This window comes from Ictidomys tridecemlineatus, chromosome 4, assembly GCF_052094955.1.
Source record: "Ictidomys tridecemlineatus isolate mIctTri1 chromosome 4, mIctTri1.hap1, whole genome shotgun sequence".
Lineage (NCBI taxonomy): Eukaryota > Metazoa > Chordata > Mammalia > Rodentia > Sciuridae > Ictidomys > Ictidomys tridecemlineatus.
The window spans coordinates 108,239,818-108,265,845 of NC_135480.1; the positions used below are offsets into that span (position 1 = coordinate 108,239,818).

At 49.7% G+C, this 26,028-nt stretch overlaps 2 protein-coding genes across 9 annotated transcripts in view; one reads left to right on the plus strand and one right to left on the minus strand.

Moving 5' to 3' along the window:
- Positions 1-16,723, plus strand: Robo3 (roundabout guidance receptor 3). 5 transcript variants are annotated; one of them, XM_005339528.5, is made up of 28 exons: positions 15-459; positions 3,500-3,826; positions 4,127-4,284; positions 4,619-4,739; positions 4,835-4,973; positions 5,264-5,391; positions 5,663-5,787; positions 7,289-7,460; positions 7,766-7,971; positions 8,200-8,281; positions 8,584-8,749; positions 8,934-9,100; positions 9,854-9,975; positions 10,167-10,392; positions 10,589-10,710; positions 10,887-11,058; positions 11,202-11,387; positions 12,088-12,111; positions 12,193-12,235; positions 12,440-12,579; positions 12,893-13,087; positions 13,893-14,031; positions 14,202-14,414; positions 14,797-14,948; positions 15,080-15,190; positions 15,395-15,556; positions 15,960-16,150; positions 16,456-16,723. In XM_005339528.5, exons 1-28 carry the CDS (start codon positions 297-299, stop codon positions 16,465-16,467), a joined length of 4,164 nt encoding a protein of 1,387 aa, XP_005339585.2. In that variant the 5' UTR covers positions 15-296; the 3' UTR covers positions 16,468-16,723. The 5 variants fall into 5 exon arrangements, with proteins under 5 accessions (XP_040141404.2, XP_040141399.2, XP_077903369.1 ...); XM_040285465.2 differs by lacking the exon at positions 15,960-16,150 and having other exon boundaries at positions 11-459; XM_078047243.1 differs by lacking the exon at positions 14,202-14,414 and having other exon boundaries at positions 11-459.
- Positions 16,714-26,028, minus strand: part of Robo4 (roundabout guidance receptor 4) — a 15,055-nt gene continuing 5,740 nt past the window's right edge. For 3 of the 4 annotated variants that reach the window (XM_078047244.1, XM_013364852.3, XM_013364855.3), the window contains exons 11-16: positions 25,377-25,513; positions 25,015-25,278; positions 20,477-20,584; positions 20,123-20,261; positions 19,795-20,028; positions 18,513-19,696 (exon numbers count right to left, since the gene is read on the minus strand). In XM_078047244.1, the coding sequence (XP_077903370.1) occupies positions 19,087-19,696; positions 19,795-20,028; positions 20,123-20,261; positions 20,477-20,584; positions 25,015-25,278; positions 25,377-25,513 (1,492 nt within the window). In that variant the 3' untranslated portion in view covers positions 18,513-19,086. Of the gene's footprint in view, positions 18,314-18,449; positions 19,697-19,794; positions 20,029-20,122; positions 20,262-20,476; positions 20,585-25,014; positions 25,279-25,376; positions 25,514-26,028 lie in introns of those variants that run through there. The other variant, XM_005339529.4, reaches the window with a different exon arrangement.

Below are 26,028 nucleotides of genomic sequence, written 5' to 3' on the forward strand. Positions count from 1 at the left end.
TGGTAGTGCGGAGGGAGGTGGATTAAGCCCTTAATTACGCCGTGATCGGCGTGGCACCTGCTTTCCGCACGCCCATCTCCCATGGGACTCTGGCACTGGGGGGTGGAGAGAAGGACCAGCGAAGGAGGAGGGCACGGGAAGGCACCGGCCGTACCCAGGCGCGCCTGCAGGACAGCGGCACCGTGGCTGCGGCAGCGCGCAGAGGCTGTGGAGGGGCTTTCGGCTCCCGGCCCACGGGTCTCAGACCCAGGGGCTGGGCCCCGAGCCCCCAGCCCCGGTCCCAGTCGGGTCGCGCAATGCTGCGCTACCTGCTCAAAACGCTGCTTCAGATGAACTTGTTCGCGGACTCCCTGGCCGGGGACATCTCTAACTCCAGTGAGCTGCTCTTCGGCGGATTCAACTCCTCGCTGGCGGCGCTCAACCACAGTACGCGGCCTCCCAGCGCCCCCTCTCTCAACGGTGAGACTACCCCGTGGGGACGTCGGATACCGGGCTAGGGGTGAGGAGAGAGAACTAGGTGCAGAGGAAGGCTAAAGCGCTCCTGTCTCAAAAGTCCAGGACTCAGCCGCGTCTTTCAGCGCCTGGGGGAAACTGGGGTCCAGAGGTTAATTTAGAGCACCTAAGTGGGGGGTATACGTGGGAGGTCGAGGGCTTCAGAGGAGGTGGCTATTGAATCCTTTACTTCACATCTCTCCAACTGCCTCCCACTCCCACTCCAGGTGAGGAGAACCATGGCTGGTGATGGGCAAGTCCCAAGCTAAGAAAGGCCCCCGCCCACCGCTTAGAGGACAGTGAAGGGGGCGCGGTCACTGGCGTGTCTGAGCCTAGCTGTCACTTGGTGACCTACCCAGATATCAGGTCTACCTTCAGGATTCGAAGCTTTCCAACAATTCACTCGGGACCAGAGTGAAGAATGCAAAATGTTGGCTGGGTTTGCTACGCAGGGGACAAGGACAGCGATCATTTCAAGGAAAGTTAGAACTAAGTTTGTCTCTCAGTGGTAGGACTCAGAACCGGCCCATCTCGGTAGAGATGCGGCGAGCAGGCAGTGCCGGCGGCGAGGTCGTTACCGCTAATTACGGTGATTAATAAATGACTGGGACAACGCTCACTCCCCAAGCGCAGCGGGGAGGCGGCAACAGTGGGCTGCGGGCTGCCAGGGGAGAAGCCTCATCGCGCCTCCTGCTGGCAGTGTCAGGAACTCCCACTTTCCAGGCCTTTTTGAGGGGGTTTCTTTTAAGGTACTCCCTACCCTATCCCTCGGCGGCTCTCTTTAGTTCAGTAGCGACCACTGTGCAGGAGACTCGAAGGTTGGCAGGAAGGGAAATCTGCGCAATGTGTGTGTATGTTGAGAACTCCAGGTGCTGGGGAGGAGCCCCAGAGCCCCATTAGCATGGCCATTAGCTATTCATTAGGCTGCAGTAGAAGCATCTCCAGAGACAAGGAATGACGGGGATGAAATTCCAGAGAAAGAAAGCCTGCAGCTGTGTCTACAGGAATTATGGAGAAAGAACCAGGCAGAAGGGTGTGGTATGTATGGAAGGAATGGAGAAGGCGATGGGGAATGAGCTGGAATCCTACAAGCTGTTGACTCTAGAGGATTCCCAGGGGTTTAAGCTCAGAGCCCCTTCTCACCGATGCCCTAGAGTCACGCCTTCACTCCTGTAAGGCTTTTACAGTGTTTCATCATACACGGTCACATTTAAGCTTGAAAAATTAGTGAGTTATATAGGGAAGATGTTAATAATCACATTTTGCTGCTGAGGAAACAAATTTATAGAGGGTGACTGGCACCCCAAATGGTCACAAAAGCAGGATGAAATAAAATCTTGGCAATAACAGATCTAAGTCTGCTTTCATCACTCCTGAGGGTTAAGTAAAGAGGAAAAAAATAATATTTGGGATTGCTTGAATCAGATCTAGGTAGAGACTATAGGGGCCATGGTAAGGTGGGGTGTGCTGGGCAAGAAGAGCCCTTAAGTAATGGTAGAATCATCTTGTGTTGATCCTTCCTCCAAAGGCTTTACAGCCATTATGGTTGGGGACTTTAACACTACAGATAATGACTCAGAGAAGTTAAATAATTTGCCCAAATTTTTATAGCTATTCAGTGTTAAAATCTGAGAACCCAGTCCTGAGTGTTTGGAAGCTTAACCATTCCTGGGTTCACCATGGAAGGTGCCACATTGAGACTGGGATGGGATGGGGAAGTACTCGTGAGCAGCAGAGATTTCCATTTGGAGGGGAGAAGATAGAGAAAATTATTCCTTCCCCCAAGTGAGAGAGAAATTGATCTTGTCTCCAAACATTAAATAAACTGTCCCCAGGATTGAGCAGCTATTGTAACCAGTTCAGCTTTGTTTACCCCAGAACTTCTAAGAGGAGGGGCAGGAAGTGAAATCTAATCCTACACCCAGCCTGGAAGCCAGAGGTCCCTGAGGATTTTGGAACAGGGTGGGATGGGCGGGGGCGAGGGGAGGCGCTGAACAGATGCGCCTTGTACTAGTCTCTGGTTATTTAAGGACGTCAGAATACACAATACTGCAGCGGCGCCTACTGGTCCAAACAGGTTACAAATTCTTTTCTGAAGGCCTGGCTAAGAGATGAGTATTTAACAAGCTCTAGGATCCTTCCTGGATCCCAAACAGTGCTAAAGAAGATAAACAGGCAGAAATCTATAGGCTAAGTGAGAGGCATGGACAGAACTTGACTACTAACTGATCCGAGGCAACAAAGGACATAGAATTTATTTTCCAGTGGGGTTTTTGTTTTGTTTTGTTTTCGTTTTTGCCTTTCTTGGCTACCTCTAGTAAAATAATCTGTTGAAAACTATACACCACTTAGAAAAAGGATCATTGTAGACACTTCTGCTATCATTTGTGTTCTATATCTGTGATGTCACAGAACCCCCAAGGCTAAAGGAAGTTGTCTGGAGTATCCTAGAAACCAAGTTAAGAACTCCTTCCTTCTAGTTTGAGGCCCCAGCCCTGTCATTCATGTCTTCCCTTTTATAAAGGACCCCAGATCAATCCATATTGTCCATTTCGCTGGTCATGGATCATATGGAAGTGAAGAATGAAAAAAAAAACCAAATGGTGCTCTAGTGCACCACTCTTGGGTATTCACTAAGCAAGGAGAACCCAGGACAGGTGGGTGAACTACAGTCAACTAGATCTGTAGTATAAATGCCAAGTCATGACCCCGTTATTCCCCATATAAATTTAGTAGGAGAGAAGGCCAGTCTTTAGGAAATCCAGAAAGTAGGTCCAGGACCTTGTGTCCTGATTCTTTTACTGATCTGCTTGTCTTTAGGCATCTGCTTTCCAGTCTAATAACGTCTGCCAACAAAGAGATGTTGAAGCCCACAAAGCAGGGGTGGGGTGGGGGGGGGACGACTCTACTCCAGCAGTTGAATCTTGGGAAATGAAACAACCAAAAGGTCTCTTTCCCAACTTCCCGATCTGAGTTTTTTTTTTTTTTTCTTCCCCCCACCCCCCAGAGACAAGAATTGAGCCAGAAGACGCTATGCCGCGCATCGTGGAGCAGCCACCAGATCTATTGGTCTCCCGGGGCGAGCCGGCCACACTGCCCTGTCGCGCTGAGGGCCGGCCTCGACCCAATATCGAGTGGTACAAGAATGGAGCACGCGTGGCCACGGCACGCGAGGATCCGCGCGCGCACCGCCTGCTGCTGCCCAGCGGCGCCCTCTTCTTCCCGAAAATTGTGCATGGGCGCCGTGCTCGACCGGATGAGGGAATCTACACTTGTGTGGCGCGCAACTACCTGGGGGTTGCAGCTAGTAGAAACGCCTCTTTGGAAGTAGCAGGTGAGAGTTCTGTCGATAGCTTCCAGAACCTGGGGGCGATGGGGGTCACCGGGCAAACCCACGAAGAATCATCCTTAGGGAACTCAGCCCATTCAGCATCTTCCTTTCTCTAATACCGAGATCATGGCCAGAGGAGGAAGTGGGTCTGATTCAAGCCTGGTATTTCAGAACCTGGGAAAAAGCTCAGATCTGCTGTGACCTACCCCCAATACAACACTATCCTTGTGTCCTCACCCAGTTAGGTCCCATCATACTGTTTATTCTCCTGACCTTTTTCCCTACACACCCCTCTCTCTTCAGTCCTCCGTGATGATTTCCGGCAGTCTCCTGGAAACGTGGTGGTGGCAGTGGGGGAGCCAGCAGTAATGGAATGTGTGCCCCCCAGGGGCCACCCAGAACCTTTGGTGACTTGGAAGAAGGACAGTGCAAGGCTTAAAGAGGAGGAGGGAAGGATTACGGTGAGGGGTGGGGCCATAGGGTGTGAGTCTGGGACCAGACTCAAAGGAGGAAGGCCCAAATCTAAAAGTCTTAGGGCCTGGGAATAATTTCTTGGTACTGATGAGGTGGGAGATTTGAGATGAGAGCATTAGGTAACCAGAAGCTGAGAGTCAGCTATTGAGTAAGAGATATGGAAGGTAGGATGAAATAGAGATAAGAAAGGTGGGAGCATAATACCCCAGGGATCCTTATCTGATTCCTGGGTCAATTTCATTGATCTTCTTCATGATCTTGCTTTACACATACACATTTTGATGGCTATAAAGGACCAAAGTCACCATTATTACCCTACAGATTCGTGGAGGGAAGCTGATGATGTCATACACGCTCAAGAGCGATGCTGGGATGTATGTGTGTGTGGCATCCAACATGGCAGGAGAACGGGAGAGTGGGGCAGCTGAACTTGTGGTACTGGGTAGGCACTGGGAGTTTTGGAATTATGGGATGGGTAACCTAGAGAGTAAGTAGCTGTGCAGACCCCCTGACCATTCACTGGTTCCCATTCTTTAGAGCGTCCCTCATTCCTGCGAAGACCAGTAAACCAGGTGGTCCTGGTTGATGCCCCTGTGAATTTTCTATGTGAGGCGCAGGGGGATCCCCCACCTCATCTACACTGGCGCAAGGAGGATGGGGAACTGTCCACAGGCAGGTGAGAAGACCCCTTTTGCCTGTAAGGAGACCCAAACAGCTTAAGAGACTGCCTACCCTAGAAAACTGGAAGGCAGACATCCTCTCACTTGAGGGCACAGAGAAATCTCCTCCCCAGAGACTGTGGCCTTGTCCTATCCAGCACTCCCATCCTAGTTTGTGGGTACCAGCTTCTATTCCTGTTGAATCCTGCCTTACCTTTATGTACCCTGACCTTGGTGTCTGTCCTGGGGGAGAGAGAAGAGGTCTGTAGCTGTGGCCAACCCAGCCTGGGGGTGGGGAGTGGAGCAGGTATGAGATCCGGAGTGACCACAGCCTTTGGATTGGGCGAGTGAGTGCTGAAGATGAGGGAACTTATACCTGTGTGGCGGAGAACAGCGTGGGCCGTGTGGAAGCATCGGGTTCCCTCAGTGTTCACGGTGAGGGCTCCACCTGGGACTGCCTGCAACTGGGGTGATATGAGGGAAGATGCAGGATGGGTTGCAGTGGAGGAGAATGGGAGAGAAAGAGCAGGAGATGTGGGTGGGTTGCCTGAGACTTCTGGAAGGAGAGAAAAGAGAAATTTAAACAAACTTGAGTGGGAGGTGGGTGTCTGCTTCTATTTAAGCAAGGCTTGGGCTTCTCTCTCCTGTTCCTTCACTCTCCTTAGTACCACTAAGTCCCTTTCCTTTATCTCACTCCCCTGCCTAGTCCCACCCCAGTTGGTAACCCAGCCCCAAGACCAGATGGCAGCTCCTGGAGAGAATGTGGCTTTCCAGTGTGAGACCAAAGGAAACCCCCCACCTGCCATCTTCTGGCAGAAAGAGGGAAGTCAAGTAGGTGGCCCTTTCCAAAACTCTGCTCATCAGCTCTTTATCTGGACCTTCCTGTCTCTGCATTCCACAAACTTCTCTCTGGGGCATCTGTTTTTATCTTTGGTATCTTACCCCTAGAAACCCTTGCAAATTATTTGGGAGCATTAAATAAGATAATGAATATAAAGTGACTGGAACATTTGGATACTTTAAAAAAACAGTAATATGTTTAGTAACACTACTATTTAATAATGGTAATATGTTTAGGTGGTAGGAAACAGTCCTGGACGATAATTTCTTGGAGAATCTTTCTATTTTGGGCAAAGATGTCCTGAGGATGAGGCAAATCCAATTAGATTCCTGCTCTCCCAGGTCCCTAGGGGCCTTGGTTTTGGAACTAACACAATGCTGTGAAAACCAAGAATTGAACTAAAGCTGCTCAGGGTAGAAAACTATTTCCGTTGCCTATTTATAGCTCTCTCCACTATGGGAAGCTAACAATCACCCTCTTTCTACTTAGCAAACAAATTCCAGATCACACAACCTGAAAGAATTGTCACTGAAATTTGAACATAAGTAACTCACTGTAAGGGAAGGTGGAAATTTTGTTACTAGGAAACAGGGTCAGTATAATAAAATAAGCCGATTATCTCTACTCCACAAGAAAACCAGGCAACTTACTATTGTATTCCAAATCTGTAGCCACAATTTTTAATCTTCTCTAGCACCTGTGACCAATGCATTTTAATAAGATTCTCACAGAATGACAGTGGTGATAGTAAAAGGGCATGGGGATAGATGTCAGTCAGAATCTCAACCTGAGACCCAGCCTGTCTTCTTACTTTACATGTATCTATCTAAAATCAACTATTAGAGCCAGAAAGAAGGGAAAAATATTTAACATTTATCACACAATGTTTTAGAAGATTTCCATATTATTACTTCATTTAATCCTCCTAACTATCCCCTAAGAATCAAATTTGTATAAAATGGGGCTCAGAAAAGCTTAAGTTTTTTGGGCGTGGTGGCACACACCTGTAATCCCAGCAGCTTGGGAGGCTGAGGCAGGAGGATAGCCAGTTTAAAGACAGACTCAGCAAAGGCAAGGCACTAAGCATCTCAGTGAAACCCTGTCTGTAAGTAAAATACAAAATAGGGCTGGGGATGTGGCTCAGTGGTTGAGTGCCCCTGAATTCAATCTCCTGTACAAAAGAGAGAGAGAGAAAGAGAGAGAGAGAGAGAGAGAGAGAGAGAGAGAGAGAAAATAAAAAGAAAGAAAAGTTTAAGTTTTCTCAGAGTTTCCCAACTAGTAAGTCACAGGGGTATAAAGTTGTCCTCAAAATCTTCTAGTAAAATTCCTTCATGTAAAATTCCTTTTTGCCTGAGGTCACATCAATGGTTGAGGGCAGAATGTGAACTAGAACCTTAGGAATTCTCTGGATTCTGAGATTGACAAGTCTGGGGAACTCTCCCTGCCCAGCTGCCTGCTTTTTCTACATCTTGGTCCCTTACTCTGTTGCAGGTCCTGCTTTTCCCTAGCCAGTCACTTCAGCCTACAGGGCGCTTCTCAGTCTCTCCAAGAGGACAGCTCAACATCACTGAAGTGCAGAGTGAGGATGCTGGCTACTATGTATGCCAGGCTGTCAGTGTGGCTGGCAGCATCCTGGCCAAGGCCCTGTTGGAGATAAAAGGAGGTATTTGCCCATGGAGAGAGGGCTGGACCCAGACCCACAGTCTGGAAAAACATAGCCTAAAGACATGAGTTTCTCTTGGATGCTATGCAATATGTCTGTGAGGGGCACATTTCTGAAGCATGTCTTTGAAGTTTGGAATAGCACAGAATCATCCCAGGCAGAGATTACAGATGATTATCAAAGTTCCCTCCGATTAGTGGGAGGTTTGGGGCAAGGGAAGGTGAAGAAGTAGAGAATGAGGACTGGGGAAGGACTGGTTGCTTGACTAGACTCCTCTCCTAAGATGCCTGATTTCTTCCTCTTAGCCTCCTTGGATGGGCTCCCTCCCGTCATCCTCCAGGGACCAGCCAATCAGACACTAATCCTTGGCTCCTCTGTGTGGCTGCCATGCAGAGTGACTGGGAACCCTCAGCCCAATGTCCGATGGAAGAAGGATGGACAGTGGCTGCAGGGGGATGACCACCAGTTCAATCTAATGGCCAATGGCACCCTGTACATCACCAGTATGCAGGTGAGTGCCACCCCTGGGGCTCTTTGTAACTAAGAATGAATGGCTATCTGGTCCACATTCCCAACTCTGGGAAGTTCCCATTGGGCCTCTGATCACATTTTTACCCCTCTGCTCTCTCAGACCTTCTAAAGTATCTGGCATATTTTTCATCCTTCTATTACCTGCCTTCACCCCCTCACCTTACTCTGCTCCACTACCAGTGTACCAGTGCTCTGCCCTCTCCTGCAGGAGATGGATATGGGTTTCTACAGCTGTGTGGCCAAGAATTCCATAGGAGAGGCCATATGGAGTGGCTGGCTTAGGAAGCGAGGTGAGTTTGTTCTTCATGCCCTTGATTTGCCAGCACCCTTCTCCAAACCTGCTTCAAGGTAGTCAATACCTCCCCAAATCCCAGGACTAATTTTATCTTCCAAATGCCATGGCCATGGTGGTAGGGATGAGGAAGACAGAAGTGGTGCAAATGGGAGGCAGATGTGAGTAGGGGTTAGTACACTATGCTACCCTATGGCCACCACCACTGTTGCAGTCCCACAGTTCTTCTGGGAAGAAGGCAGGTTACACTGAGGTCATACTTTTTCCATCCTTCTACTTAATGATTATCTACCACTGCAGAAGATTGGGGAGCATCACCAGATCCTCCTACAGAACTGAGTACCCTGCCAGGCCCTCCCTCTCAGCCAGTGGTCACTGAGATCACCAAGAACAGCATTACCCTGACCTGGAAGCCCAATCCACAGGCTGGGGCTACAGTCACCTCTTATGTGATAGAGGCCTTCAGGTATGGAGAAAGTTTTGAATGCAAACCTGGAGAGCAAACCCCTATGTCCTTAGGGTCTGCTATTATTAGGAGGGATTATCCAGTCCCTTCTCACAAGGTAAGGCGGCAGCAGGATTCCTTAGATGGAGTAGACAGGTTGGGGGTTCCTGACTTAGAAAACACTGTCACCTTATTCCTGGTATAGCCAAGCAGCTGGCAACACATGGCGGACAGTGGCAGATGGTGTGCAGCTGGAGACACATACAGTCAGCGGTCTGCAGCCCAATACCATCTACCTGTTCCTGGTTCGAGCTGTGGGAACCTGGGGCCTCAGTGAACCCAGCCCTGTCTCTGAGCCTGTCCGCACCCAGGGTAAGATCAGAATGCCTGGGCTCTTGGGCAGGACATGTAACACTACGGAGCATTCTCTGCCAAAACCATGGCACCACGGCAGCTCAGGGTTCTTTCCTGCTATGTCAGGTCTATTCTGGTGGCTCAGCCTGGAATAGGAGGTCATGTTTCCCTCTCATAGAGGGGACAAGAGAGGAGGGAGGGACAGATGCAGTGGCACATACCTATAATCCCAGCAGCTTGGGAGACTGAGGCAGAAGGATCACAATTTTGAAGCCAGCCTTAGCAACTTAGCAAAGCCCTGAGCAACTCAGAGAGACCCTGTCTCTAAATAAAATATAAAAAAGGGCTGGGGATGTGGTTCAGTGGTTAAGTTCTACTTATAAAATATAAAAGAGAGAGAGAGAGAGAGAGGAGGGAGGGAAGAAGGAATTGGGTATTCATTCATCTCAATAGTCCTTACTTCTGAGCCTTTTTACCCAATCAATTGTTAAGACTAGAAGGCATCTTGAAAGGGCCATCTTCATGTTTGAGATGAGGAACTTTAAAGCCTTTATAGGATACATATGTGGTCATGCAGGAAGAACACTGAGCTAGACACTGGGCCCACTTCTGCAAACTATTGCCCTGACCTGCCTGCTCCTGACTCTGGGTGTCCTCTGGTGTACTAAGTGGTACAGTCTGTGAGGCAGGGTAGAGGCAGAATACAAGCACACCCTCAGTCTTGTCTTCCTGTCCCTGTGGCCCCAACTAAGTGGGCTGTTTGGTTAACAGACAGTCATCCAACCAGGCCAGTGGAGGATCCATGGAGAGGCCAACGGGGAATGGCTGAAGTGGCTGTGCGAATGCAGGAGCCCATAGTCCTAGGGCCCCGGACTCTGCAGGTGTCCTGGACTGTGAGTATAGCCCAGGAATGAGGTTAAGGGTGGGGGTGTTGATGGAGGCCATGAGGGTATCCAAGAATGAATATGGGAGAGTGGAAGGTGAGTGGATGGGGAAAGTGGCATGAGGAGGGGAGGGGCTTGGTCTGGAGGACCTGTGTGGCCCCTGCCTCCAGCTCTGGTATACCTGGTTCTGTCTTCTATAGGTGGATGGCCCGGTCCAGCTGGTACAAGGTTTCCGGGTATCCTGGAGGGCAGCAGGCCCTAATGGGGGAAGCTGGACAGTGCTGGATCTACAGACCCCAAGCCAGCAAAGTACTGTGCTAAGAGGACTCCCACCAGGGACCCAAATCCAGATTAAGGTGCAAGCCCAAGGCCAGGAGGGGCTGGGGGCTGAAAGCCCCTTTGTGACCAGGAACATTCCTGAGGAGGGTAAGTAGGGCCACAGAATTGATGATGGACAAGAGGGGAGAGGAAGTGTGTAGGGTGGAAGTTTACAGGGCAAGGTGAGTAGGTGGAAAGGAGAGGTGCCTCTCAGTTCTCTAAGATATAAGAACAGGAAAGGGAAGATTGGGGCAACTTGCAATGACTGTCTGTGTCTTTCTCACCATGCTCCACCCTGGTCCAGCTCCCAGTGGTCCCCCCCAGGGAGTGGCAGTAGCCTTGGGGGGTGATGGCAACAGCAGTATCACTGTGTCCTGGGAGCCTCCACTGCCCTCTCAACAAAATGGGGTCATCACTGAATACCAGGTACAGGATTTGAGAAGGGACTGGGGTTGGGGAGAGACGGGAGAGGGAGAGTCTAGGCTAGTTTTAATGTGGAAGGAATATAGGGCTGACTTTGGGGCTGTGATGAGGTTGGGGGAGAGGAGAGAGGTTTCATAGTGTTGTCTCCTGATTCCCTAAAACAAGTCTGTTTTCCCTAGATCTGGTGCCTGGGCAATGATAGTCGTTTCCACCTCAACCGGTCTGTGGCGGGCTGGGCACGTTCCGTGATGCTGCGGGGACTCCTGCCGGGTCTGCTCTACCATACCCTGGTCGCGGCGGCCACCAGCGCTGGCGTGGGCGTGACCAGTGCCCCGGTGCTAGTGCAGCTACGTGAGTCCGGAGGTGGGCGTGGGAGAGCTGGGCTGGGAAACTGTTGGGTTTCTGGGGGTAGAGTGCCTGTGGGGTCAGGGACGGCCCCTCCCCAGCTCCTGGGTTTCTGGCTCCTACTTCTCTCACCTCCCTAACCCCCACAGCGTCCCCGCCGGGAGTGGAGCCTGGGCTCGAGGTGGGCCCGGGGCTGGCGGAGCGGCTGGCGAGGGTGCTGCGGGAGCCTGCCTTCCTTGCAGGCAGCGGTGCGGCCTGCGGGGCGTTGCTGCTCGGGCTCTGCGCCGCCCTCTACCGGCGCCGGAAGCAGCGCAAAGAGCTCAGCCACTACACGGGTGAGAGCAGGGGCAGGGGAACGTGCTCGGGCCTCGGAGTGGACAGAGCCTGGAGGAAACCAGGAGGGGCCGATGGGCCGGGGGCGAGGGACAGCTTCTCTGCGAGCCGGGCAGGGCGAGTAGGGAGGGGTCGCAGCGAGAGTTCAGCCACTCGGAGTAGACACCGTGGCACGAGGAACTGCCAGGCCAGGGGATTTTAGGGGGAAAGGGTGGGCTATGAGGGTACGGGACCTGGATTTGCGGAAGGGGTAAGGTTTGCCACTAAGACAAGAGGGCGGACTATGCAGCTCAGTAAGTAGCAAAGCCTACTTCGTGACAGGGGAGGGGGCAGGCCCTGGATGGAGGGGGTGTGGTCAAGATCCCAGGAGGTAAAGGTCTGAGGAGAGGTCTGGATGGCAAGAAGGGTCTACTGAAATGAGGCGACCTGAGTTCTGCTACTCCCCAGTAAGGGGCGTCTCTGCAGATATGCTGAAGTCTGAGGTCAGTGGTTTCTGATCTTGCTACATAAAGGAATAACTTGGGGAACTTTAGAAAAATTCTGAGACCTGAGTCCCACCCGCAGAAATTCTGATGAATTGGTCCAGTGTGCAGCTTGAATGTTAGAATTGGGACCAGGGTCAAGGAGTGAACAAGCATATGGGTGTATCTGATCCCTCGCCTCATTTCCCTCTTCTTTCTCCCTCGGGTTCCTTTTTGGAAGCCTCCTTTGCCTACACACCCGCAGGTAAGCCTTCTCTGCCCTAGTGAGGTTTAGACCCCCAGTACTGGTTCTCCTCTCACTGGTTCTCCCCCTCATCTTCTCCAGTGTCCTTCCCACACTCAGAGGGACTCTCTGGAGCCAGTTCCAGGTAATTCTCTTAACCTGTCTGCTAAGGATAATCTCTTTCACTGAGGGCCCACTCCTTTCTCTCAGGCCTCCCTATACTGTGCATCTCCCAAATCCCACCCCCATCCATACCGTTACTATCTGTGACTCCCAAATACTGCCACCTGCCATACCTTTAATGGCCTCTTTATGATCTCTGTCCCCAACATTTACCTCTCCCCCTCAGGCCACCCATAGGCCTTGGCCCTGCCTCCTACCCATGGCTGGCAGACTCGTGGCCCCACCCTTCTCGAAGCCCTTCAGCCCAGGAACCTAGGGGAAGCTGCTGCCCCAGCAATCCTGACCCAGATGACAGATACTATAATGGTGAGGAGTTCTAATTCCCTTAGGAGCACACCCAGCCTTGCCTTCTTCTCTTAATCTACTCGGGCAAACTGAAGGGAGCTGAGGAGGTCCAGTCTTCCTGAGGTTGGTCAGTCCTGGGGCTGAGTGGAGTATGCTAGGGAATTAGGAGAGTGTCTTTCAGACCTGCTCTTCACTTTGGTTTCACATGTAAGGTTTGAGGTGGGAGGAGTTGATTTGGTGTGTTCTCCTTTTGCCCTCCTTTTTCCTGTTGTCCTCTATTTTCTATCTCTGCCTCCTGCCTCCTCCACTGGGCTTCCCTCTTTTTCTTTCTCAGAAGCAGGAATCTCCCTATATTTGGCTCAGACTGCCCGGGGCACTGCTGCCCCTGGTGAGGGTCCTGTCTATAGCACCATTGACCCAGCAGGGGAAGAGCTGCAGACCTTCCATGGGGGATTCCCCCAACAACCATCAGGGGACCCAGGCACCTGGAGCCAGTATGCTCCTCCAGAATGGAGCCAAGGGGACAGTGGTATGACCCCAATTCCTAATATCCCCACATTAGCCCTGTCCAGAGCATCCTTCACCCTAACCCTCTGACACTTAGGCTGATACTTCCTTCTGATATGTCTCATCTTTGGCCCTTTCCTGCCATTCTTTTTTTAAAATTTATTTTAATTTGTTATTTATGACAGCAGAATGCATTATAACTCATATTAGACATACAGAGCACAATTTTTCATATCTGTTTGTACACAAAGTAGAGTCACACCATTCGTGTCTTCATACACGTACTTAGGGTAATGATGTCCATCTCATTCCACCATCTTTCCTACCTCCATGCCCCCTCCCTTCTGCTCCCTTCCCTTTGCCCTATTTAGAGTTCATCTAATCCTCCCATGCCCCATCACCACCACATTATGAGTCAGAATCCTTAAATCAGAGAAAACATTCGGCAGTTGGTTTTTGGGGATTGGCTAACTTCACTTAGGATTATCTTCTCCAATTCCATCCATTTGCCTACAAATACCATGATTTTCTTTTCTTTTAATGCTGAATAATATTCCATTGTGTATAAATGCCACATTTTTTTATCCATTCATCTACTGAAGGGCATCTAGGTTGGTTCCACAGTTTAGCTATTGTGAATTGTGCTGCTATAAACATTGATGTGGCTGTGTCCCTGTAGTATGCTGTTTTTAAGTCCTTTGGGTATAGACTGAGGAGTGGGATAGCCGGGTCAAAGGGAGGGTTCATCCCCAGTTTTCCAAGGAGTCTCCATACTGCTTTCCATATTGTTCTGCCATTCTTGATGTGTCTCCATCTACTCTTCTCAGGAGCCAGGGGAGGCAAAGTGAAGCTTCTGGGGAAACCTGTGCAGATGCCCTCTCTGAACTGGCCAGAAGCCTTGCCACCACCTCCCCCTTCCTGTGAACTGAGCTGTCCAGAGGGGCCTGAGGAGGATCTGGAGGGCAGGTAAGGATGCTGCCTACTTCAGGTGCCCCTCCTACTGTGGATCTGCCTAGAGCCCCTCGGGCAGGGGGGCAGAGATGCTGGTAGAGGAAGGGAGAGGGCAAAAGGAAGGCCAAAGGGAAGGTATAGAAGCTGCTTGGTCCTTTCCTTCTCTCCTGCCTCTTTGCCCTCAGCTCAGAGTCAGAAGAATGGTGCCCACCAATGCCTGAGAGAAGCCACCCGATTGAGCCCAGCTCCAGTGGAGGGTGCCTGGTTGCTCCACCCCAAGGGGAAAACCCCTCTCCCACACCCTCCTATGGACAGCAGTCCACAGCCACTCTTACCCCCTCACCTCCTGACCCTCCCCAGCCCCCTAGTGATCTTCCCCATCTCCATCAGATGCCCAGGTAGGGAGGTTTACAGTGCTTTACATATTACAAGCCTTCAGTGCATATCTATTCAGTGGTTGTTGGGGTAGATGGATAGATGAATCTGGGGTACAGAGATCTCAGGGCTGTGTCAGGGTGGAAGTGTGATTTGGGGAGGAACATGGAGGTTGACAAAGTCTCTCACTCCCTTCTGACTATCTCTTCATTGGAGAGACTCTGCAAGCTTCCTGTAGCATTTCAAACATGGTCTTCCTCATGCTTCTCAAGCTTGGGAAGTCTTCTGGGATGGGCTATGTCCTATTCCATCTGATTTAGGCTGAGTGTCCAGTACAGTCTTGGCACATAGTAGACACCTAATTTTTGTGGAGTGAGCAAATGTTGAGGCCTTATGTCATTGCAGGAGGGTGCCCCTTGGGCCAAGTTCCCCTCTCAGTGTGTCCCAGCCCACTCTGAGTAGCTATGAAGGGAAGCCTGCTGGCCTGAGTGCTGGCCTCACATCCTCCCACCATCTCGGCCCCAGCCCTGTCCCCAGTACAACCAGCAGTGCCCCAGGTGAGTTTGTAGACCCTCAACTTACCCCCACCTCTCTGCACTCCCTCCAAAGGTTACTTCCCTTTGCTTCAAGTTCCTAAGCCTGATTTCCTCACTTTACCTGTCCTTCCTTGAATCTCCTAATGCTATAGGGAGAACCCGGCAGGTACCTGGAGAGATGACTCCTCCACTTCAAGGACCAGGTGCCCGAATCCGGAAGAAATCCAAGGCTCTTCATTATAAGAGGGAACACAGCCCTGGGGGTGAGAGGATCCTACACCTCGGAGATGGTGACAGTCAGTAGGGATTATGGGCAGGAAATTAAGGGTGGGTTCTAGGGACTGGAGCAGGTGATGCCAAATTTTGGGCCATTCATTTGCAGCCTCCTGGTGTCAGGGAATGGAGGTGGGAGAAAGATTAGTGTCAGTAAGGCAGGAGACTCTGCTGAAAACAGGTCTCTTCTCCAGACTTGCCCCCACCACCCCTGCCACCGCCAGAAGAGGAGGTAAGCTGGGCCTTGGGGCTGAGAGCAGCAGGCAGCATGTCCTCCTTGGAGCGAGAGCACAGTGGGGAGAGGAGAGTTGTGCAGGTGGTGCCTCTGGGGGCCCAGCGGGGACCCCATCCAGATGGTAAGGAGGGCCAGGGCAGCAGGGAGGGGACTGGAAGCTGGTAGGAGGGTTTGTGTATCTGGTCAGTGTCAAAGACTCTCTTGTCTCTCGCTAAGCAAAATCCCCTGAGGTCCCTGAGATAAATCCTTTCCCTGGACTGAAGCCCAGAACAAGAGAAGAGTGGGGTCTAGGTGTTCTTTCTTCCCTGAGGCTATCTCTGCTTGGGAGTTACCCATGTTTCTGAGCTCCTATTATGTCAAGGCCATGTACTGCGTTCTCTTTTTCTTCTCAGCCTCTTGCATGATGGTGCCTGGACCTACTCCTTTATCATCTCAGAGCTGGGATAGTAGTGGGTGGCAAGTGGTTGAGTGGCAATGTTCTATTGCCTGCCTGTGCCCAGCTGCCCTTCTCTGTTGTGCTGCAGAAGAGGCCTGGCTCCCATATGGCAGACCAAGCTTCCTGTCCCGTGGCCAGGCCACCAGCAACTGTTCCACTGCTGGCAGCAACTCTTCCAGGGGTTCTGGCAGCTCTCGGGGCTCTCGGGGTCCTGGACGGAGCAGGAGCCGGAGCCGGAGCCACAGCCAGAGCCAAAGGCCAGGACAGAAACGTCGAGAGGTGGGGGCCAGAGATCACACAGAAATGATGCACAGGGCTAGCGAGGGTGGGCTAGGGAGTGACTGAAAATAGGAAACAGGAAAGGGCTTGCAGAGGAGATTGAAAGGAGGGGAATGAGTGAGGGAGAAGGGAGGAGTTCCCCAGAAGAAATGATAAGGGATGAGAGCAAGATGACACATAAGAGTCTATAGGTACCCTGTGGAACTGGATTGAGAGAAAGGCTGATCCATTACTGTGGCCTGTTTGCCCTGACCCAGGGCTTAACCAAACAGTCTCTCTTTCTTTCTCTCTCATTCACTCTCTAGGAACCAAGATGACCTTTGATGAGGCAGTGAGAATATTGAGAGTTCCATGGGGCAGGGGGTGTAACATCCTCTCATGGTAAACAAAGCTGTGAGCCAGAAGGAGCAGGGATGGAGCCCTCTTCCCTCCCAGCAATGATGCTTGGGGCTCACTGAAGCCCATTGACCTCAATGGTTTCAAATGGCTCAGAAGCCAGAAAGCCAGGACTTCCCTTTCCATCTTTTTATGAGAACTATTTGTATAAAAGACAATAAAAGGGGTCTGTTCCAAGCCCTGGGCTCTGTTTATTTTATGCAATATGTAGGGGCACAAGGGAGTTGTAAGGCTCTGAAGATCAGTTTACACTGGTAGTTTCAGCATCCTTTTGAATGTCTGCAGAAGCACTAGATGAGGACAGGTGCTAAGTGACCCATCCTGCTTCCTGAAAGAGCTAAAGCCCACCATTACCTAATTCAACCACACAGACTTTCCAAATAGCTAATGAGGATAGTTGTTCCACCTTCAGAGGATTGAGTCAGGCTTCTACTGCCTTCCCCTTGGGTCTGTCTTCCCCATCTTCTGCAAGGGAACTTGCCCTTCACAACAAAAAAACAAGTTTTAAAAACCCAAAGAAAAGAAGCTTATGGGAGAACACCCAGGCAAGAAGAAAGTGCCTTTTTAGTACATCCCTATAGAGCCTGCTTCTGTATTGGCCCTCCAGAGATATCTTCCTGTGCTTCAGTTCATGCCCTGCAACTTGTAGATTCTGCCCCTGACATTTCCCACCCTGTAAGGAAGACTCAGGTCAGCCTGCTCTCCAGCAGCTTTCAGTGGCTTGCGCGCTGGAAGTCCTGCACCCACATTCATCTCTTTGTTCTGCTGTTTTGTCTGAAGAGTGTTCAGTAGCCAACCATCACAGGTGGTTCTACCTTTTATGGAATATAGCTACTTTGTCTATTTTTAAGGAACCATCTGGGACTGGTCTTTGTGGAGGAGGGCTGGAACTGTAGAAAGCAGGAATTTTCTACTCAGGATAAGTTGCAGGATCAGCAGAGCTTGAAATTTACCTGCCCACCCCTTTCCTGGATTTTGCTTAAAATCTGGCAGATGTACCTCACTCTCCCTTCAATTGCAGGACAGAGATGAGGGACACTCTGTGACTGTCCATGAATGCTCCACTCTTTTTCACCCAGGGGGAACTCTTGCCATCTCTCCAAGTGCCCTCCCCAAATAATGCCCCCAGGAAACGATTTCACAGAACTCAAGTCTTTACAGTTTCATCATGTCTAGTTCCTTAAACTCAGTGACAACAGGATGGGGAGGATGCTTTTGTCCTACATTCTTACACCTCCTTTCCTTTAGCTTCCTCCCTAGATCCAGCTCGAACCCTTGGCCTTAGCACTTGGTAGGGTCTCGTTGCCTACATACATTGCTCTTTATTTTCTTTACACAGTGTGGCTAGGGAGAGGGTTGAGCTGGTTTCTAGAAGAGATCCCAGGGAGGACTAAAGGGAGTCTGCAAGTGCCTTCCTCCAAAGCCCTCTTCCATTAGCTGCTGCTTTTTTTTCCATGGAGACATCACTGGCTCCCCCATTTCTCATGGGGCTAGCAGGAGACAGGGCTGTTCCTTAGGCCACAGGCTTTGATTGTGGGAGTGGTTGGAACAAAAGAGAGAGTCCTGAAGGTAGAGATGATATTTTGCTTCCTGAGGGCTTCAGTTCTGCTTTCATTTGTGGAATCTCCTGGAGGCTGAAGAAGGTAGACTCCCACTGCAAGAAGCAGAGGCCAAGACCCCCAGGCCATACACCAGGCCTTGTGGGCAGACAGGAGAGATGGTCCCGATGCTCTTCTGGCAATCTCAAGGACATGGTTCAGGAGGAATCTGTAGAAGCAATTGAAGGAAAGCAGAGTTAGCCCCCTGCTTCTACCTTTCCTGCTGGACCCCAGGCTGCCTCTTGACTCCTCCCTAGGACTCTTCAGGTTAAGATCACTACATTAGCTAGAAGACAGACACTCACTGCCATCCTTGGGAACAGGACAGCTCAGCTGACTTCGCTGGCAAGAGATCCCAGAGTCAGGGGGCCAGGGAGGCAGCCCCCTTCCCAGCCGTCGGGCATGGTTGATCTCCTCATCCTCCAGCCAGTCGGGCCTCCACTCCCACAGGGGCAGGGAGAGGGTGGAGGTCAGGAAGAGGTCATCCCGTGGGGAGGGCGGTGATGAGGCATCTGTCACAGAGGGTAGGCATCAGTGGGGGGACTAGCCTTTAGCCCTTAGGGACCAGTTTAGGACAGAAAACTTAGGACCAGCTAGATTAGGGTACACTTCCAGTCCTAAACATAATCTAGCCCCAATTCAACCCACTGGTCCCAGTGGCTGTATCCCCAGGGCCTAATGGGAAGGCTAGTCCACAGTCTCTTTTGTTTTCTCTCCCTCTGTGTTCCACATGTCTTCTCACTCCTGTGTGATTCCACACCCTTCCTCTTTCCCTGGCTGCAGTAGAGGTTGAGGAGCAACTGGGCTCAGCTCCAACATGTCTAGCAGAGTGGCCCCAGTATTTATACATCAGCAAAAGGCAGCTCAGGGCTTGCTGGCCCTTGGTGTTTCTTCCCCATACACCCTATCAGGTCTTCCAAGCCCGTCTTACTAATCCTAAATCTATACTTTGCCCCCAAGAAAAATAACTAAACCTGTGGCAAATGAAAGAGCAAGGATAATCCAAGACAAAAGTGCCCATAATGGAGGGAAGAGAAAGCCCTGGGAATGGCAAGTGTAGGGAGAGTATGGATAAAAGGCCAGAGGAAAAAGGATGACAAAGAGATGAGGACCATTGAGAAGCCTTGTCTCTTGGTTGGGGATACGGTCTAACATAGTGGGGATGAGGAGTAAGATGGGGTGGTCCCATGTACCAGTGAAGACGCAGTCTGTCTCTCTGGGCTCCAGACCCAAACCAAAGCTATCCACAGCTACTGCCAGTGCACGGGCAAAGTGGGCATCAGCGAGGAAGGAGCCGTCAGAGGAGCTGACAAGGCTGGCTCTGGCACTGGGGGCATTATCCTCAGAGGCTGAGCCCCAACCATTGACCAGAGAGCCCTCACTGGGGGTGGGGGTGGGGCAGGGCCGAGGTGGGCACAACAAGCCCCCTGCCTCAGACTCCACTCCTACCCCAGCCCTGCCCATGTCTGCTAGCCCTGAGGCCGTCGGGATGCTGATGTATCCATAGGTTGTGGGGGGTGAAGGAGCCCTTGGCATTGGAGAGACATTGTTCCTAGAAAAAGGCAAAATGGGAGATAATACAATGGTTAGGGTAGTGGCAGAAATGTTCCAGTCTAGGCAGATACTCACTGAAGTTCTTTGGTTACTCACCGGGGCGTCTCCTCACCCTCACTGAGTTCCAGGCAAAGGGCCACCTCCTCAGGGGTCAGCACACTGTCCTGATCCTCCCCCAGTGATGACAATGAAGAGCTGGACAGGTGACTGGAAGCTGGACTGGGACCAGAGAGGGAAGAGGCCTGGGGGCTGGGGGGCCTGGAGGGAGTACGGATGGAGAGGGGGGCTGCTGGCAGCGGGGCAGAGGGAGGTTGGGGCTCCACCAAGTGCCTGGTTGGGGTGAGGGAGGGATGGCAGGATGGTTAGTGCCATTCCTCATCCACCTAGTCTCCCAGCCCTGCTTCCTGACCCCATACCCTCTTACTGGGTCTGCTGACTCTGAGTCAGGGTTCCACAAGGAGAGAGGGGTGTTGGAGGGAGAGGGCGAGTCATCAGATCATTTGAATTCCTGAGAAGTTGTGGTCCCAGGGCCCGCCAGGCCACCAGAGCTCGGGGCACAGCTCCTGGAAAACAAGAGTCTGGTGCTGAGACTGGCAGAATCTCATTTGGCCCCAGACCCCAGTCTGCCTGCCTGAACAGCCCCTCAGCTCCTGCCTCCTAGCCCAACCACTCAGCCTCCTTCAGGGACAGAAGGAGAAGCCAGGCAGAAGGGACTGGAATGGTGGGCCTCTATAGCCCGCCTCACCCTTTCACTTCCTTCTCAGAAACCCCTTCTCACCTGTGTTTTGAGAAAGATTCTTGGAACCTCTATTTCCCAATTCCCGGGCCCAGAGCTCTGTGGAACAGCTACCCCGGAGCAGTGGAGAACTGTTGGCTTGGTGCAACTCTGCAAAGGAAAGAGCCAGTAGCTGGGGGTCAAGCCAGAGTGGGCCTTTCAGACCCCAACCACAGACTCTGTCTTTAGCCTTGTTATTCATTTCAGCCCACAGGACCCTGATCCCAGGGGAAAGAGGGAAGAGCCTCTCCCAGTCCTCTCTACCCTATCCCCATCTTTAAACAGGCATCTGTGATAGGGTGGAAGGTGCACTGGGCCTAGAGTCAACAGACCTGCCCTTATAGCCTGGCCAGCTGTGACCTCAGAGAAGTTCATGCAACTTTTCTGAACTTCAGTTTCATCTGTAAACAATCACTTCAAATGATGGTTTTAAATAAAAGCAGATTGCAGCCAGATGTGGTGGTGCATGCCTGTAATCCCAGTAGCTCAGGAGGCTGAGGCAGGAGGATCACAAATTCAAGCCCAGCTTCAGCAATTTATCAAGGCCCAAAGCAACTCAGAGAGACTCTGTCTCTAAATAAAATATAAAAAAGGGCTGGGGATGTGACTCAGTGGTTAAGCCCCTCTGGGTTCAATCCCCGGTACCAAAAAAAAAAAAAAAAAAAAAAGCAGATTGCAAATTCTCTGGCATCTGATAGATACTTTAAAAAATAACTTTCATTTCCTCTCCCTGATCTCTAGTCCCTCACACAGTGCTACTGTCCTCACAAATTTTGGTTTTGTGAAGACATACACTCATTCTTTTCTTGGGGGTAATCGATTAGTAATTTCCATATCTCCAACTGCAAACATCTCAAGTAGTTGTAAATTCTCCAGTTCCACCCAGAGGAACTTGAATGTCTCACTTGGAGAGGTGGGTTGAACTGTCAAGTTGAACTGAGTGAATAAGATCAAAGCAAGAAAACTTGGATGAAGCTAAGTGGGACAGGAAGGAGCCCCTTAATAGGAAGAGGAGCTTCAGGATAGGAAAATGTATTGGTCTTACTCAGGGAGACAAGTCCTTGCCTGTAGACAGTCACAAGCAGTTGTAGAATGAATAAGTGGATATCATAAAGAAGAGAATGTACATACACAGTGGTAAGAGGCACTTACAAAATGGCAGTTGTCATCTAGCCCCCCTGGACACTGAAGAGACAGGGCTCTGAGTGAACTCTGACAACAGAGAAGCTGAGGAAACCAAAAGGACCAATCCAGCCATGACCTGTGAGCATGCTTCTTGGTCAGACCAGAGCTCAGAATGACATAAGCTTAAACCAGAGAGGAACAGGGTAATAGAAAATATTTTCCCAGGACCAGGAATCAGGAGGACATTAAGCAAAGGATAAAAAAGTCAGTATTCAGATTAGTGTCACATGATGAGAAGTCTAGCTAGGAAGGGGTTTCTATCCTTGGCTGGCCAGAGACCAGGCAGGATGCTCAGGGTGAAGCTCTCCAGTCAGTCTGATCTCAAAGGTCTGGGGGCCAGCATGGACAGACTCAGAACAGGGAAGAGACCAAAGCTTTAGTGTTGACCAAAACCCCATCTGGGCCCCAGGAATCCATATACCAGTGGCCTGATCCACTGGGGTGAAAAACCTCACAATAGCTAGACTTCCTCCATCAAACTTTTCTTTTGTATTTTTGCTGGCTTGGTTTAATTCATTTCATGTAATTTATGGAGTTCTGGAGACAGCACAAATGTTGGTGATACCACTGCCATCATCAGCTTTGTCTTGTCCAATGCCTGGCTTCATGACTGAGCTCAAGAAATGTAAGCATATCAGTTATTTGTTTGAGTGGAAACAGAAGGGGAAAGCCAGGCCTGGAAAAGGCCATGTTTATCCCATCTCATTTTATTTCCTCCAAGGGATCCTGGCAACAAAAAGCCTTCCCATTTCAGTTTCAATGCTATTTGAATAAATTATAGAAAAAAAATGTTAGCAAGGTGAAAAATTGAAACTCATTGGACATACCTGCGTTGCAATAAATATTTTTTTGAATGGAATAAAGAATGAACAAGGCAAGCTAGGCTTATGGCTTAGAGGCAGAGCATTCACCTAGCATGTGTGAGGCACACATACAAATAAAAAAAAAGATATTGTGTCCACCTATAACTAAAAAATAAATATAAAAAAATGAATGAGGGTCTTTTGTGCATATATCTGGTGAGACAAACATAACTAAGGACCTGATATAATGAATAAGAGACAGGAAAGTGCAATTGTAAGAATAACCACAGTGGAGAGAAAACCAAGCTAAGGTCAGATAATAAGAAAAAAGAACAAGCAGGTCTAGGGGAGCAGGAGGACTAAGAGAATGCCAGCTTTAGAAGAGGAGGAAACTGTTTCTTGGAGTAGGTGACAGTAGTAGACTCAATTCCATGGCTTTGGACAAGGACACAACATTATCTTGTTGTTGCTGCTGAGGTCCCAGGAGCCAGATGTGGACTATCAGGTGTCTACCTGCCAAGGGGAGTCACTAGACTTGACCCATTCTGGGGCAGTGGGAAATGGGTCTGGTAAGGCGAAACAGGTTGAAGTAAGGACCTGAACTGCAGGTAAGGAAGCCTCATTGCAGAATTGGAAATATCTTAAGAATTGGCTGTAAGGTGCTGGGGATGTAGTTCATTGGTAGAGTATATGCTTAGCATGTGAAGACCCTGGGTTTGACCCCTAACATTAAAAAAGTAAAAAGAACAAAAAGAAAGAATTGACTATAGAAAACCGCTCTATTCTCATAGTATTAATGTTTTGAGAGGGCTAAACATCCCATGTAAGTCAATACAGTTCTCCACAGAAAGAATAGTTTTGGTTTTTTTTGAGGGGGGTTTGAGGGTTTGTGTGTGTATATGTGTATGTGTTTTATTTATTTTATTTTTGGAGGCTGGGGCTCAAAATCAGGGTCTCATCATGCTAAGTGTGTACCCTACCACTGAACTATAGCTACATCTTCCTTAGCCCCCTAAGTGAGACTTATTCCTTTTTGGGTGGTGTTTCATTTACCCAGAATTTATAATGCAATAGTTCTGAGGCAAAGGTGGTAAGAATTCCAGCTTTTCTAATACTTAGAATAATAAATTATTGATATAAAATAAGCTCTTAATTATTCTTTTAAAAATATTTCTTAGTTGTAGATGGACCTTTATTTTTATTTGTTTGTTTATATGCAGTGCCAAGAATCAAACCCAGTGCCTCACACATGCTAGGCAAGTGCTCTAACACTGAGCTACAACCCAAGCCCTCTTAATTATTCTTAATCCATCTTTGTTTTAATAAATGTTGGATCATACCCACTTTTTAAAAAAAGGAATTGGTAGAACATTTGCTACGTGTTTCTAATCAGCACAAAAGATTCATAAAGACAGCAGGTAGAGTGCAGGCCAGTGTTCTGCAAGACAGAAACATTAGAGAATTTCAGAAGGGAGCTCCACAGGCATTCAGAGTTGCCTTTAGAGGTAGATCATTCTGGCTTCAAGGCTGAGCTCTGCATATTACTTATGGAATTTTGAACAAGTTTCTAAGTCATTCTGACTTTCCTTCCCTATCTCTAGAAGTTAGAGAAGTAATTCCTACCCAATCTATTGTGAGGATTAAGTGGAATAACAAATATAAATAAAGTACCTAGCATATAGAAGTTGCTTAAGAATTGGAGACTGTAATTATTTCTCTCTGGAAAGTCAAAGAAAGGCAGCTGGAAGTTAGAAAAGAAATCTGTCCAGGAAGGAAATGCAGTTGTCCCTCAGTATTATGGGAGATTGGTTCCAGGACCCCTATATGTATGAAAATCCAAGGATGCTTAAAGTCCCTTGCATAAAATGGCATGGTGTTTTCATACAACCTAAGCAATCCCTCTGCATACTTTAAATCATCTCTAGATTACTTATCAAACCTAAAATAATGTAAATGCTATGTAAATAGTTTTATACTATAGCATTTAGAGACAAATGACAAAAATAAAAGTCTGTACATGTTTGGTACAGATACAATATTTTTCTTGAGTATTTTTAATTCATGGGTGGTTGAGTCCATGAATATGGAACCTGTGGATACCAAGGGCAGGCTATTTCCATTCCTCTCTGAGCAGCAAGTTGGGAGTTGGTGCCAAGCAGACCTGCATGCAGTGCATAGATGAGTTCATCAAGCCTGAGGTTTCCTGCTAGCACTGGCCACATTCTTCCAGGATCTAGAATTACTTGTATGCTGGTCAATTCCTTCATCAGACAGGCTAGGAACACCTAGCAGGCAAGGGTTGTGCCAGGTATCTGTTTTATCACAAACAAATGGCATTCAGTGGTGCTTACTAAGTGCTGACTGAGTTGAATTGACTGCAGGTACAGTGCTCACTATTGTAAAGAGAAGCTGAGGGGACCATCTCCCAGCTGAGTGCTCTCGGGAAAGGGAAAGAAGCGGGTGTCTGCAGCTGCCACAACCAACACCTGGCCAGCAGTTCCTACCCGATTTCCACTCCTGGTCCCTCCCACCACCAACACCTTCCTATCTTACCCTGCTTCTTTTTGGCCTTCCAAGCCTCTGTGGCAGCCAGAGACAAACGCGGTGAAGAGAGTCCCCTGCGGCTGCAGAGGCTGTCTGAGCTGGGCCAAGGATTGGAGGTCTGGGCCAGCTGGGGCGGGAGGCGCCTGGCAGCTGGGGCCTGTGGGCTTGGCTGGGCTGGAGGGCTAGAGGGCAGCTCAGCGATGAGAGAGCCATAAAAAGTGCTGGTGTCTGGAAGCAGGGGAACACCAGGGCTTCTGGGGTCCCAGGAGATCACTGCAGTAAAAATGACAGGAGGAATTATGGTGAACACATTGTAGCCCACCTCCCCACTCTCCATCCCTAGGATCCTTGCCCCCCAAAAATATGCTTACAGGAGCGCCGACAGTCTAGAGGGTCCCGGGGGTCTACTCCCAGTCGACTGTTGAGGCTGCTGCTGCTGCTGAGGTCTCGAGAGCCAGAAGTGGAACGCCAAGTGTCTGCCAGCCAGGGGGAGTCACTGTGGTCCATTCTGGGGCAATGGTAATGGTGGGTGGGGGACATTAGGCAGGGAGAAAAATGGGAACCTAATTGGCCAAGACCGCTAGCTCAGAAGAAGTTAATGAGAGCGTAATATCAGCTTTATCTTTACTTCTTTTCAGCCATCCATAGACTCTGACTTGGTGCCCCAAATTCAGTGCCTCTTTTTATCCTAGGACCAGGGAAAGACCAAGTTGCCAAGAATTGTGGGGTATTAAGGAGAGAAAGCTATGGACAATGAGGTGAAAAAAAAAAAAAAAGATCTGGAGCCAGCAAACATGGGTTGACAATCCCTAGGCACCACAGTTTACAGCCCCTGTCAAGTAAATCAATTAGCTTGTCTAAGCCCATGATTCCCCATCTGTAAACTGGAAACAATAAGACCTTTCATATAAGGTTGACACTGTGAATTTAAAGGAGGAAATGTGAGATCATTCAGCTGGTAAATTAAGAGCTTGCTAAATGAATATTGCTTTCCAGCTACCTATGTGATCCTTTAAGAACAAG

What these genes read in the sequence shown, in the direction of transcription:
- Robo3 (XM_005339528.5), top strand. Translation starts at nt 297, where the DNA reads ATGCTGCGCTACCTGCTCAAAACGCTGCTTCAGATGAACTTGTTCGCG. An exon ending in GGGTTCCCTCAGTGTTCACG is followed by an intron (nt 5,392 to 5,662) that starts GTGAGGGCTCCA and finishes TCCCCTGCCTAG; the next exon opens with TCCCACCCCAGTTGGTAACC. An exon ending in GGCAGAAAGAGGGAAGTCAA is followed by an intron (nt 5,788 to 7,288) that starts GTAGGTGGCCCT and finishes ACTCTGTTGCAG; the next exon opens with GTCCTGCTTTTCCCTAGCCA.